The following is a 16,108-nucleotide window of genomic DNA, read 5'->3' on the forward strand; positions in this document are numbered from 1 at the left end:
TAGTGTATTGCTAGCAATGGGTTCATTAGACCCTATTACTAACAATCCCTTCCCCCCTGAACGCGCGCATTGTCCTGATGAAACAAGACTTTTCTCAATAAACCGAAATGAGGGTAGTTATAAAAAAAAACCAATGACTTTAACCATGTTAGGCTAAGAACTTTTCAAATGACCCTCGTACTTATACCTACACTACGTAATTATAATAGTTATTTAACTGCCCAAGGTTCGACTCCACCAGACTCCACCATGAGACCGCTTGCCGAATGGCCGCTGTCGCCGACCCATACAACCTACTAGAGATCAACGGAAAAGAATCCACTGTGCATAGCTTCAAAACACACATCAGATGCATTATCAACAACGCCAAGTCTTTTAACCGAACCTAACACATCTGTGTTGAGCAAGGTTAAAGCACTGAATAAATATATATAAATACATATTTATATATCAACACAACACAATATATATATATATATATATATATACAATACTCACCGTCTTCATAAACTCTCAAACCCTGTCCAAAATTTTCTATCGACTCCATCAACTGTCAACCTGTAAATCGTAAAACTCACCATGATAACTCATCGTCCATCAATCCGCGTCCGAAAGGTCACGCTCTCAGTACCCACTAAATGTTGAAGCCCAAATCCATCATCCATATTATAAGTCAACCAGCTGCAAACCTTGGCATACGCGAGAGTACACCAAAAGCGCAAACGCAAGTGCTTGGGAACTCAAATCCAGTGTATAGCACAAAAAAGTTATATAAATTTCTAAATCTTTTATAACCTTACTCTATTTTTGGGTGAGAGAAGGGATTATTAGTAATGGGGATTAGTAGCCGCATTGCTAGCAATATACCCCGCCAGGTCGACCTCCTCGTGGTTCCCCCTGGAAACCATTGTGATTGATTTATTATTATATATTTATTTATTTATTGAACCACGCAGGGGATGAAAAGGCAGATTAGTTAGCACATCATGACGAATTCAACGATAAATTAGTCACGATGGTTTCCAGGGGGAACCGCGTGGAGGTAGACCTAATAAGATATATTGGTAGCAATGAGGACTATCCTTCCCTTTACTAACAATTCCTCCCGCCCCCCTAAAACTAAGTTTTTTTTAAAGGGTGTAAATGGTATGGTAACCCCGCCTGCGCTAACGGGATACGCTGGCAGAGCACCAGTGAAGGGTGATAGATGAGAATGAAAACAGGCCAGTTAGCCCATTATGATGAATTCATCAGGAATTAACCATGATAGTTTCCAGGGGAAACCGCGAAGAGGTCGACCTGGTTGGGTATATTGCTAGCAATAGGATTCTCAGTCTCCATTACTAACAATCCCTTTCCTCCCTTTAATGCCTAAAACTAAGTTAGGAACAAGAAGATATGCTCTGAGTAAAGTATAGAGAACAGGATGTCAGGCCATATCTTGGGCAATTAGGAGAACACCAACAGCAGCGATGGAGATGATACTGAATCTCCTTCCACTGCATTTAGTGATTGAAAAGGAAGGAGGAAGACGCTTCATAGATTGTAGAAGGCAAAGTTAGAGGTAAGATTTATCGTCATCATATCAGCTATAACAGAGGGAGACTTTGTACAAAAGTCGATTGTTTAAGTACCTCTGTCCCATTCGTGTTTCAACCGTGAAGCAGTTGTGTTTGCATGGCTGTGTTTCGGTTTGAACGGTGGGATATGGTGTGAATTTACTGAGTACAGAGGAATAACGCCCGAGTCCTCAGGAATGGCAACGCATGGGGGATATCATGGGCGAAACAGTATACTCTTATTTCCATGGCACTGCTCATGTCTATAGGCGACGGTTACAACTTTCCATCAGGTGGGCAGTCAGCTTGTTTGCCATTCTAAGTTCCATAAAAAAAACCTCGATGAGGCGCGCTGCGATCGTCCAATCAAAATGCTTTGCATCTGGGCCCCACCGGCCTATGGTCTCTACAGCGATTGGCAAAAAATAAGAAATCCAGATGTGAGTATTTACGTTTCTTTATTGTTTTCACTGAATTTCGTAAAATAATTCCCCTAAAACTTCGGAACTCTTTTCCGAAAGTTTACAATCCCGTTAAGGATCAGATTTTTTATTACGTAATTATCTTGTTGCAGAGACATGATAGTTACTCTATGTACATTATTATCAATATTGCCATAATAAGTATTATTATTAATTTTAACTTTACATTTACCATCTAAAGTAATTTCATTTCTTTTTAAGGTATTAACATCAATTCTCTGCGGCCATTTAAGAAGCCATATTTCATCATCGTTTGTTATTATCGAATTACGCTGATTTTTATCTAAAACTTGTTTTAAATTGTCATTCCCGTTGGATTTTTTTTTAAACATTGTTGAATAAGTGGTAATGTTATTTTCTTTATTCCGATATACCTCTTGATTCGATCCATTTTCATCTTCGGATTGATTTTGTTGCAAAGATTTCCTTTTTATAATATGCTTTTTGTTTGTATACCCTTCATTACTAGAAATGTCACTACTAATATAATCATGTGAGATTGGTTCTGTTTTTAATTTTGTTTCGTCTGCTTTTCTTCTGGGATCATGTTCGGTGTTTTCTTTTTCACTTTTATTATCAGGATGTATTGATGACATTTGAGTGACATCAACACTAACATCTTTGAGTTTCCTATTTTCCTTTTTACAAAACTCTGTATTACTTACAGCTTCTGTTTTAATACGTTTTTTCTTGGGACTGTTATTCTCATCGCTGTCAATTAAATAATGCTTACATTTTCTTTTATTACTATTTCCGATTTCAGTTTTAATAATCTGACTATTTTCATTATTTGTTTTTTCTTCGTCATCGTCTTCGTCCTTCTTATCATTTATTTCTTCTGATTTATTATTATTCTTAATGGTAAGCCTATTTTTCTTTTTCTTTTTTTTCCTCAAATTAGAATCAAGCATTTCTGTATCACCATCTTTCTTAATACAAGAAACTTCATTACCTGTGATACTGTTTAATGAGTCAGCCATTTCACTATTATCTCTTCTATTTTTATGTGTTTTACACAATTTTTCAGAATCGTTTTGGTAATTTAAATTAAAACTAGACATAGAACTACCTTTATTATCGTCTTTTTGCTCGTTATTTATTTCAGTATTATTTTCATTAATAAATTTATCTTTCTTACTCTTCTTCTTTTTCTTTTTACCAAGACCCGAATTGTGACCGTGATTTATCTTATGCTTGCAATTTTTAGATGATTTAAGCAATTCTACACATTCATTTTGATTATAAAAATCAGAAATAAATTTAGAATTCATTTCTTTGTTCTTTACTTTCCGTGTTTTTTTATCTATGCCAGTCATTTCCTGTTTAACTTTAACATTTAAATACATTTCATCATCAGGATCATCATCAGAATGTATTGAAGAAATTTGTGAGACGTTATCATTAATATTTTTGTATTTCTCACTCTTTTTATATGAATCTGTATCGCTTTCAAACACAATTTTATGCCACATTTTCTTGGAACTTACACTATCTTTACCATGAGTTAGATGTTTAATTTTCCATTTATTATTATGGTGTTTAAATTCATTTTCCATGGCTTGCTCATAATTATTTTCAAAATTATACATTTGCATTATTTTATTAGGTGTTTTACTTAAGTCTGACTCACATTGATTTTTGTTAACAATCTCCATGTCTCTGGAAATAAAAAAAAAATAATATTTTTTATTTTTAGATAACAGATACATTGAAGCTGTTTCTGTAGCGGCTGTTCCTCACAGCAACATCTCTATTCTATAGACTAATATGAATTGAATTTCTAAAAAATTTCAAAATTATGCAGTCAGAAATGTCAAATATTATTTTGACTAATTGTATTTTTTTTTGTTTAACTTAGTTTGATAGTTATATATATATATATATATATATATATATATATATATATATATATATTTTTTTTTTATGCAACTTAGAATGGCAAACAAGCTGATGGCACACCTGATGGAAAATGGTAACCGTTGCCTATAGACATGAGCAGTTACCATGAACATAACATTACACACACATACCGTTTCGCCCATGATACCACCCATGCGTTGCCATTCCTGAGGACTCAGGTTTTATTCCTCTGTACCCTATAAATTCACTGTCATATCGCACCGTTCAAACCGAAATACAACCATGCAAACACAACTGCTTCACGGTAGAAACACGAATGAGACAGAGGTGCCGCCTAAGCAAATGACTTTTGTACTGAGTCTTCCTCTGTTAAACTTGCAGGTCTACTCTTGAATTTAATATCAATATTAAACCAATGTAATATATATGACAAGGGGGGGGGGGGGGGAAGGGATTGTTAGTAATGGGAAGGTTAGTCTCCATTGCTATCAATACACCCTATCAGGTCGACCTCCACGCGGTTCCCCCTGGAAACCATCGTGCTGAATTCCAGATGTATTCATCACAATGGGCTAACTGACCTGCTTTTTCATCCTCACCTATCATCCCTCACTGGTGCCCCGCCAGCGTATACCGTTAGCGCAGGCGGGGTCACCATTCCATTATCATCCATTAAAAAAAAAAAATATCAATGACAATTTTGTACTGCACTCATGAATTAGGGATTAAATTGATTAACAATTTTATGTATGAGACTCACATGCTGCCACTATCAAAACTCTCATCTGTAGCTTTTATCCATGTGAAACTGTCGTTTGAAGAGGAATCCATAAAAAAAAGTTGGCCCTATCGTATATGTAGTTTATAAAATTTTAACTGTCAAACAGGATTTATTCGAATAATATACTATTTGGTCACAATCAACACATCTCTTTATACTTGTCTAAATTATTAGAGAAAACCTTATGAGTTTAATAAAATTAAACTATAAAAAATGTTATTAAATTATAAATGGAGGAGAAAAATAAATAAAAAATAAATATAAGACATTAGAATGCATAGATAACATTATGTCTAAAGACAGATAAGAAACTCTTTTAGACTAAGATCATATGCTTGCCTCCTTTCTTCTTATGCAAATATAATTAGTAAAAAAAGGACGAAAGATACACGATTAGTTTCTATTTTTCTTAATTCATGGCTGGCTAGTGTATAGAAAATGTGAACGTAATATTTTTGTTTATTTATATTACTAGATTGTATATTGGACACAGTTCTATCTGACACAGGTTGTATCTGAATTTAGTAGGCTAATATAATATAATATAACATTTTCTATCTTCAATTTTAAGTATAAATAATATATATAGTAATTAATTTGTTATAATTCTTTTTAAACAAATGAATTACTTTTCGCGCCATTTTTAGTGTTGCAAGTATTAAAAAAAAATCCCTACAATCAAATTAAAATTCCCCAATTAAGGTGGATTTTATTTTCAACAAGAATTAAATTATTTATAATTATTCATTTTATTTGAAGCTAGTTTTTTTACGTAATAATAGTAATTTTTATTACAAACAATTAGAATCCATTTTTGTTTGTAACAATCGACTGTTGTATATTAAACAATGTTAGTAAAAAAAATGTAAAATTCATAGTTATGTAGGTATGTACATAGGGTTCGGGTGATTAATAGACCTGATGATGGATATAGGCTTAAACGGCAATGCGATAATTTGTTTGAACGCAGTATGGATACCGTGAATGCGGTATATAAGGTAGTTCTAAATAATAATGTTGACAGGGGGGAAAGGATTATTAGTAATGGGGACTACCAGTTCCATTGCTAGCAATATACTTTGTCAAGTCTACCTCCACGTGGTTACCCCTGGAAACTATCGTGGTGTACTTCAGATGTATTCATCACGATGGGCTAACTCACCTGCTTTTCATTCTCACCTATTATCTCTCACTAGTACCCCGCCAGCGTATATCGTTAGCGCAGGCAGAGTTAACATTCCACTATTATCCATTAAAAAAATGGTGACAGTGTTAGACTTCTTCCATTCATTTTTGCTGTCATACTCTTCATCTCGATTGCTCTCCTCTTACACTTCTAATTTCTGTTTTCATATTTTACTTACTTTTGTTCACTTTGGTGAAAGTGGCGTCACTATCTGTCTCGGGGGGGAAGGGATTGTTAGTAATGGAGACTGAGAATCCCATTGCTAGCAATATACCCAACCAGGTCGACCTTCTCGCGGGTCTCCTTGGAAACTATCATGGTTAATTCCTGTTGAATTCATCATGATGGGTTAACTGGCCTGTTTTCATTCTCATCTATCACCCTTCACTGGTGCTCCGCCAGCGTATCCCGTTAGCGCAGGCGGGGTTACCATACCATTTTCACCCATAAAAAAAAAAAAAAACTATCTGTCTCGCTCATTCATGGCAAACATGTCCAACTGAGTAAAATAGATTAGCAAAAATCGGGTTAGTTAAGGTTTTTATTTTTTTACTCGTTTTTTAGTATAAAACTAACAAGTATTGTACCATTTTACAATGCTAATTAAATGTGTGAACTTTTAATGGCACTTGCCAAGGCACTTTAGTAAATTTTTTTTAAGTTTCAAATTTTGAAAATTTTAAATTCATAGTTTAAGAAATAGTCTTAATTCTAGAAAATTTGCGGCAAATGTGTCATTATTTCTGACTGTGATTATAGAAATGTTATTTAGGGTCACGGTTCCAAAGTTTAAATGAACAAAAATAATAAAAATTAACCACAATAACCGAAAAATGGTTACGGCTTAATGAAATAAAATGTATAAAATAATGTAATATTTAGAAATTTCTTATATAATTTTGTTTTTTATTTAACTTTCTTTATGTTTATGTTTCTTTTTATGTTTAATTTTTTTCACTAATAGTTGCAACTGAATGATCATGCTGTGTGCACATGTTGTGGCAAGTTTAATACTTGCATGTTATAATTTAAGTTTATATTTGTAAACTTCCGTTATATGCGCCTAATAAATAAAATAAAAGGTTTTTAATAGACAACATAATGCCCCTTAAATGGAACTAATAAAATTTATAAGTCACTACATTTTATTTACTAAAAATTACATCAAGAAAAATAACTGCCGATTTCGCCTTAAAACAAAAATAGGAAACATAACATTGTTGTATAACAGTATGATTTTCTTGAATTTTAATACTATATATTGTCTCCACGTGCTTCCATTACTGCGTTTACGTGGTTGGGCATGCTGTAGGTACCACCACCACGTTTCTTATACGATTCTGGCAAATGTTTTCCCTTTCCTCTGTGAAAGCAATTTTGAGCTCACGAAGCGTGATTGGGGGAAGGTTCCGTTGTTTTACGCATCTACCTAGCTCGTCCCATGCATGCTCAATCGGGTTGATGTCTGGATTGCGTGTTGGCCACTCCATACGAGTAATGTTCATCTCTTGTAGATAATTATCACAATTAAACCTCTATGAGATTGGGCATTGTCATGCATAAAAAGAGCATCCATTCCATCGATTTCTTTAAATACGAATATATCAGAATCTTTGAAAATTTTAAACAACGAGTGTTTGGAAATACCTACGTATGGGAATGGAAATCGAGTTAATTGTAAATTGACTAAATGTAAAAAATATTTAATTATATTTTATCTTAAGCTTAATTTCTTAATTATATTTTTTTAACCTTTATTCAATAAATACCTTTATCGCTTTAAATAAAAATGGCGGCTATTTTGATTAATTCTAATAACAGATTTATAATTGAAATGTATATGGATCCTTGGATATTGATTTTAAAAGCAATCCGTTAAATCGAGAAAGATTCTTTGGGTAAAATATATATAGTCGAATTTAAATCTCCTTTTTGAAGTCACTGGAGAATAGCGGCAGTTTTATACGAATTGCAGTAAATAGTCTGCGTAATACTCAATAATATATCTATGTACATAGCAATATAAATAATATGTAAGAAAATAGCACAAAATACAAATAATAATCAAAAACAATTAAATTCGGAAATTTTAATTGTAGGGATTTATTTTTCGGATACTTGCAACACTTAAAAATGGCGCGAATTCTTTTAATAAATAATATTTATATTTGGCAAAGTACCCTAATATCGGGGTGAATGCCACAAAAAAAAAAAAAATTTATATTTACATTTCTGTTTAAAATTGAAGACACTTACTAATTATAAGTTATTTCTTTATCAGTTCTGTTTTTCGACTTATAATTTTTGTTCTTTTTTAGTATGCAATAGCTACTCAATTAACTATAAACACTTGAAGTCAAGTTCCATATAGAACTATAATAAAAAAAAAAGTCAGATATTTTGACAATTAGCTGACAAAAACTTGACATGTTTTTGAAGCTCGATGCTCTATCTATACAATCTAAGGTATCAACATATGATTTTTAATGTTGATTTTAAGGTAAATCATTTATTACATACATCACAAATATATGGCTTCTCATCAGTATGTATTAACAAATGCTGTTGCAAATTTGTAGGTATGTACGGTTTGTTTGGTCACTTGGACAGGATGGATAAAAGAAGAATTACGAAAGAGATTTATGGAGCAAGAATGAATGGAGATGTCGGTAGGGGCCACCCTAGACGGACGTACGTTGACCAAATAGGCGACGTGCTGAAGAAAGGCCAAATTAAAAGTACCCGTAACCGGCGAGCATGTATGAAAAGATTGATGAATGTGGAAGAAGCGAAAGAGGTTTGTTTGAATCGAAGCATTTGGCGTTCCATTGTTTCTGCCTACCCTAATGGGAGACAGGCGTGACAGATATGTATATATACATGTATGTTGCAAATTTGATTTTTTACTAAAACATTTATTACATACATCACAAGTGTATGGCTTTTAGCCAACATGTGTCAACAACTCATGTTTCATATGTGAATCCAGAGTATAAAGCTTGCTACAATGTTTAAACAAGTATATTTCTTGTTCAGTATGGACTGACATACGGCATTCCAGTGTATTGTAGGACTCCAATGTCTTACTGCATACCTCACATGAATGAACTGTATCACATGATATTCTTCTTTTCTGGTGCTCAGATTTAAAGACATTACGCTCCTCATACTCATTACAGAATTTTTGCAGTTGAATGATTGCAGGCAATACTTGTATATTCACTTCGATACAGAAGGGGATTTCTATAGGACAGCATTGCAGTTAATTTGAATAGCTAAAACTTATGTAAAGCAATCTATTTAAATCTATTGAATTTAAAAAACTATACCAATGTATGTCATATACCTCAAGAGTTTGTTATGCCATATTATTGTTTATTTGTTAATTAGAATGCTGTGTTCCCTTTAAAACGATTGTTACACTAAGTATAAATAGACGGTAATTTTAATATTTTAATTTTCCATTGTTTCTGCCTACCCTAATGGGAGACAGGCGTGACAGATATGTATGTATGTATGTATGTATGTAATTTTAATATTAAATCTTATCAGTGTAACAATTGTTAGGAGACCAAATAAAGATAAAATAAAAATACAGAATACTCATTCAAAATCAGGTTTTAATCGTCCAGTAGTTCCTTGTACAACTGTGGGTCCTATAACCAACTCTTCCTTTATTTCATGATCCTCGTACAGCTTCAAGTGATCATTTCCCTCACCATAGCTAGTTACTTGATTAGCTTCCGATTCTTCAGTGACGTCAACATACTCTGTCTTTACAACTACCGTTTCGTCTATGTCATGCTGAAAGTCATATTGTTCAATCAACGGTTCCTGTGTGGTTTTCATAACTGTGCAGCAGTATGTATGGTCTTGATGATGAGGAGCCATCTGTTGTTCGGTGTCATGGCTGACATGTGAATTCTCACCTTGTGTATTGCCCATAGCTATATTTGATCCGACATGCACTGTGGATACTGTGGATACTGTGGAAATAAATTTGACCTGTTTAGCTGTAATTTTTTGTTAAATAATAACCATGTTGAGGTGGTTTTTTTTTTTTTTTAATGGATGATAATGCAATGGTAGCCCAGCCTGCGCTAACGGTATACGCTGGCGAGGCACCAGTGAGGAATGATAGGTGAGAATGAAAAGGCAGGTCAGTTAGCCCATCGTGATTAATTCACCTGGAATTTAGCATGATAGTGTCCAGGGGGGACCACGTGGAGGTCGACCTGACAGGGTGTATTGCTAACAATGGGACTGGTAGTCTGCATTACTAACAATCCCTCCCACCTGTTGAGGTGGTTTAAAATGACAATTACACTGCTAAACAAGAGATGTTCATCCAGTCTACATCAGTAGGATAGTTTGGGGGAAATGGATTGATAGTAATGGTAAGGTCGACCTCCACGCGGTTGCCCCTGGAAACCGTCGTGATTAATTCTAGTAGAATTTGTCACGATGGGCCAACTGACCTGCTTTCATCCTCACCTATCATCCCTCACTGGTACCCCGCCAGCGTATACCGATAGCGCAGGTGGTGTTACCATACCATTATCATCTATTAAAAAAAAGTATGATAGTTTTAAGGTCGCCTTGTGTTCTTTTTTTTTTAACACAACTTAGAATGGCAAACAAGCTGACGGCCCACTTGATGAAAAATGGTAACCGTCGCCTATAGACATGAGCAGTACCATGGACATAACAGAGTATACTGTTTCGCCCATGACACCCCTCATGCGTTGCTATTCCTGAGGACTCAGGTGTTATTCCTCTGTACCCAGTAAATTCACACCATATCCCACCTTTCAAACCGAAACACAGCTATGCAAACATAACTGCTTCACGGTTGTAACACGAACGGGACAAAGCAATCAACTTTTGTACAATGTCTCCCTCTGGTAAAGAGGTGTTCACTAAAGAGGACACCCATTGACCATGCTCTAAAATCATTGACACAGATTTAAAGTTCTGAATATCTACATCTCCAGTATGAGCCTCTTGGACATGACACTGCCACAAATGGTTATAAAAATAACAACAGTTGATTATTATCGAGTTGGAGAAATAAAGCATACACAAAATGTACAAGGAATCAACAGTACAATGTGTCCAGCGTGTCAAGGATCTAGTATCACTCATAGTTATTAATTTAAATTAAATTTCTGTGTTCAAGTCATCACAAATTGTTTCGTAACATATCACATATGTTACATAAATATTTGTCTATATTTTTCTTTCATTTAATGTGGTTTTTAAAGAAAAAAAAAATAATATAGGAAAAAACATAAAAACACTATGATATAGAATAACAGGCTTGTTTCCACTATGATTTATATTTAGACATTATTATATTTCAAACTGCAAATCATTTGTTTTGTTTATTACACACCTGAACTTGTTGAAATATCCTTGGTCGATGAACTTGATGTATGAGAAGTCATACATTGTTCTCGTTCCTTCAAACACTCTGCGATTATTTGCCTTCTTTGTTTTTTCAATATATAAGGTCGTTTGATGTCCCTACACGTACGTTTCTTCCTATCTTCTTGGCATTCGAATTTTGTCGGCATACAACCTGGTTTCATGCGCACTTGAGAGACTTTCCCCATAATATGGTATTCCATATAATTAACCATATCATTTGGCAACTAAAACAATAGAAAAAGTATTAATTATTTCATTTTTATAACAAAAATAATATTATAAGTCATAAAAAATAACACAAACATATACAAGTCCTACCATTTGGGGGGAATGGATTGTTAGTAATGGAGTTTGACAGCCCCATTGCTAGCAATATCAGGTCAACCACCGCGTGGTTCCCCCTGGAAACCATTGTGAACAATAGGCATGATGACAACAAGTAAATTTCATTGAAATTATTTGTGTGTATATTATTACAAAATTCCTAATTCTAAAACTCTGATTCTTTTCATAATTAAAAGCAAGATGAATATAATAATCGATAAAATAAAATCGCTAAATACGGCAATCCGCCATGAAATGTTGAACGCCAATCAGAGCGCATGACGTCACGTTAGAGTTCTTTCTCTTTGTTTACATTTGAATTACTTAAGATAATACACACTCGCTCGCTTTTTTAATTAAATACGCCGTTATTGTTTTGTTATTAACTTCAATTTCTTTTGTGTAAATTGATTACGCTAAATTGAGTCATGGAACAAGGATTTACAAAGGCTTCCAGCGCAAATTTACCAAGAATCGACTTATAATACTAGGAACGTTTCTGGCATCAGCTCATTCATTGAGGATTTGATTACAATAAAGTAACAGTGAGTAAGAGAATCATAACCTCCAAAAAGTTTGTATATCAATGTTTACTTCTTCCCATAAAATTAGCTTATAATGAATTTAGCAACAAAATTCTACAAAATAAAAAAGGAAATATTTACGTCAAAGTGATCTTCACAAAAATAAAGCTGTGTAGTGGGTAATATTCCTTCCAAATCACGTCTTGCAAGTTCAAGCCACTTCTTTCTTAATTTTTTTCGAAAGGAACGAAAATAAATAACTTCTCAGGAGTTTTTATGGACGTATTAGTACACAGAGGGACGGAACACCACCTATATGCTTTCGAAGTCATGTTTTTAATGTGAAAACTAGTAAAATGTCCAAATTAAATATGAATTAGATAATGTTTACATATACCGAATGTTCCTTGTACTCTAAAGTGACGTAAGCAAGCGACGCCATGACACTTTGACGCGTTTTGGTGCAAATTTTAAATTTATGAATCAAAAATTATTTTTTAAGTACTAAACCTAAATTTTCCGCAGAAATATTATGTTTATTATAATTCATATATATTTCCAAATATTATAGAACAGTTTCGCAAAATTTATCATCATGCCTATTCTCTTTGAATTCGTCACGATTGGCTAATTGACCTGTTTCATCCTCGTCTATCATCCTTCACTGGTGCCCTATCAGCGTATACCGATAGCACGAGTGGGGTTACTATTTCATTATCACCTATAAATAATTAGTCCTATTTTTTATAAGTTACGGGTACATAATCTATAAAGGAATACGGTAGATTTTGCTAAATTCATTACGTTTACTTTATATTTACCAATAGATACATTAACATGGCTTATTACTTACATCAAAATGATCTTCACAGAAATAAAGTGTTGAATCACATGACATAGTAGGAGCATCTCGCCTCCTTGCTAATTTTAACCACTTTTTACGTGTTAGTTTTTTGTTTGGAACGTATATGAATAGTTTTTTCGGCGTTTTTATCGTTGTACTTTTACATTGGGGCACTACACAGTATTTATAAAATGAATTCATTATTTCTTGACTGTCATAAACTAACACGAATGTTTCGGAAGGCGTGACGTTATTCAATATGCCATGACAGTCTTGGCCTTTTTTTTTAGTACGTTTGTTCCGTTGTGGAACAGGCTAAGGTCGGAGACCATGCTGCCTAGTCTTCAATATGATAATTCGTCTGGAATAGACTTGGCCTTTTTTAATGTCAATTTTGATTTCATTTCTAAAAACGCATAATTCTTATGCAAAAGGACTTATTTTTTAAATAATATATTTTTGGGATAAAATAGATACCAAGCTATATTTTTAAATTCATTTCCAAATTTTGTCAACTGGCGTATTCTGATGCTGGATCCATATTAGATTTTTTTTTATTTATTTAATTTAATATTACACCTGAAATGAACAGATATAAGATCTAGAATAATTAAAAATATTATATTTACACCATACATTATCTAATTACCGATTCCCAATTTGTATACCAGACAATATTGTGCTTATTTTCGGAGGGTTTTTTTTAATGGGTGATAATGGAATGGTAACCCCACCTGCGCGTTTGGGGGGAAGGGATTGTTAGTAATGGGGTCTAATGAACCCATTGCTAGTAGTATACCCTATCAGATCGACCTCCATGCGGTTCCCCCTGGAAACCATCGTGGTTAATTCTAGTGGAATTCGTTACGATGGGCTAACTGACCTACTTTCATTCTCATCTATCATCACTCACTGGTGCCTAGCTAGTGTATACCGATAGCGCAGATGGGGTTACCATTCCATTATCACTCATTGGAAAAAAAACCCTAAACTAGCAATGGGTTCATTAGACCCCATTATTAACAATCCATCCCCCCTATTTTTGGAAGGTAAGTTAAGTTAAATAGAAAAAAGAAATTAAAAAAAATCTATGACCCAGTGCTGTCATCCGCATAACAATGAATGTCACCTAAGGTTAACATATCATTAATATGCAGCAGAAACAGCGTCGGGAATAGCACAGAGCCCTGCAAGACGCCAGCATTAATATCCATTTTATCAGAGCAAAAACCATCTACAATGGTTTTTATGCGTGTACCGAACAAAAAGCTGGCAATCCTTTTATACAGGCTATCAGGAAATTCATAGTAGGGCAATTTCGATAGACCTCGATGTCGGACCCGGTCAAATGCCTTTGCGATGTAAAACCTAACAGCGAGCGCCTCACCTTGACTCTCAACATTAGTTGAGATGTGAATTAGACATTTCAATGACTACAAATCACACTTATAGGTATTACTTATCATTATTACTTAAATTCAGAGATGGGGGAAAGGGCTTGTTAGTAAAGGGACTAAATAGCCCCATTACTAGCAATATACCTTATCAGGTCGATTTCCTTGCAGTTCCCCCTGGAAACAATGGATTTTTAGTACCGCTTAAACCTCTTGGGCTTGTGAGTAATACTTTACATTCGGTTCTCAAATGTCACTATTTACTTTAATATTTTGCTGTTTTACCAAGGTTGGACAGTAAATAAGCTTTCAGTTTAAATTTTATGTTTTTGACAGTGATATTATTTCGTAAGTCGGTAGGTAGAGGTAGGTTCCAATTGAATTCATCATGATGGGCTAGTTGAGCTGCTTACATCCGCATCTATCACCTCTTACTGGTGTCCCGCTAGCATACATCTATAGCGCAGGTAGGTTTACCATTCTATTGCCATCCATTAAAAAAATTCAGAAATTGCTACTGGAGCCTAGCACATTGCAGTGCTTGTGGATTATTGTAGTTCCACCAGTGCTGAACACAGATATTTAGTAAAATTTTCTTGTTTCAAACATGAATTCTCCATATAATTTTCACAATTTAATAGCTCACAATTTAGCTGACCCCGTAAACGTTGTTTTACCACTTATTGCCAAATATAAAAATCGCGATTAAAATACAGGGGTTGATAGTAAAAGGGTGAAAATTTGAGGTTGTATGTATTTTTCAATGATAAATCATAATAAAATAAAAATGGAAATATTTGTCATAAAAAAAAATAAAAAAAATTTTTTTGGGGAGGATCACCTTATCATTGAGGGGTATGAAAAATAGATGTTGGCCGATTCTGAGACCTACCCATAATGCACACAAAATTTCATAAAAATCAGTAAAGCCGTTTCGGAGGAGTTTGGTAACAAACACCGTGACACGAGAATTTTATATACGAGTATAAGATAATACTTAGATTTCAAAATAATTAATGAACTCCAAACAAACATATCATATTTTCTTCACATAATGTTTAATAAGAAAGGGGTGGCCTATTCTACATTAGAACTATACGGAGAGCTATTGATTATGAACATTAAAACACAAATATTTTCATAGAAGGATATTTGTTCGATCTTATTACAGCAGAGCACAATAAATAAACTATTTGATTGTAAACTGTGTTTATATATATATATATATATATATATATATATATATATATATATATATATATATATATATATATATATATATATATATATATATATATATATATATATATATATATATATATATATATATATATATATACATATATATATATATATACAGATACACTGTGAAACGCAAATAACAATTGTTTAAAATCAGAGTTGAGCTGAACCCACGTACGTGACATTGAAAAAAAAAGCAGCGAAACGAAGTGTTACTAGTACAATAAAAAACTAGAGAAAGGATGTGGTCAGTATTTCCAACAATATTAATAGTTCTGGAGTTAATTATGTAATTGGAAATTTTAGTTTATTTGAAAAAGTAGGTAGGAACATTTTATGTGTATGACAGCAAAGAGAATGTAACAAAAATTTATTAATAAATTATTTAAATATACTTACTGGAAATTATAAAAATCGTCTTAAAAGACTCATGCCCATCAATGATAAGTTATTATTAATGAATTACAATATGAATAAATTCT

General features: G+C 33.5%; 1 protein-coding gene and 1 pseudogene across 2 annotated transcripts; both read right to left on the reverse strand.

The window, feature by feature from the left end:
- Positions 1–1,990: 1,990 nt before the first annotated feature.
- LOC113520102 (MATH and LRR domain-containing protein PFE0570w-like) lies at positions 1,991–13,205 on the reverse strand. 2 transcript variants are annotated; one of them, XM_052899259.1, is made up of 2 exons: positions 13,000–13,205; positions 1,991–3,700 (listed from the first exon to the last, which is right to left on the reverse strand). In XM_052899259.1, the coding sequence occupies exons 1-2, from the start codon at positions 13,053–13,055 to the stop codon at positions 2,053–2,055; spliced, it is 1,704 nt and encodes a 567-aa protein (XP_052755219.1). In that variant the 5' UTR covers positions 13,056–13,205; the 3' UTR covers positions 1,991–2,052. The 2 variants fall into 2 exon arrangements, with proteins under 2 accessions (XP_052755219.1, XP_026761168.3); XM_026905367.3 differs by lacking the exon at positions 13,000–13,205 and adding an exon at positions 4,662–4,936.
- On the reverse strand, positions 9,469–12,756 carry LOC128201672 (uncharacterized; annotated as a pseudogene).
- Positions 13,206–16,108: the final 2,903 nt, after the last annotated feature.

The sequence above is a fragment of the Galleria mellonella genome, unplaced genomic scaffold (assembly GCF_026898425.1).
Source record: "Galleria mellonella isolate WM207_F2 unplaced genomic scaffold, CSIRO_AGI_GalMel_v1 utg121, whole genome shotgun sequence".
NCBI classification, from domain to species: domain Eukaryota; kingdom Metazoa; phylum Arthropoda; class Insecta; order Lepidoptera; family Pyralidae; genus Galleria; species Galleria mellonella.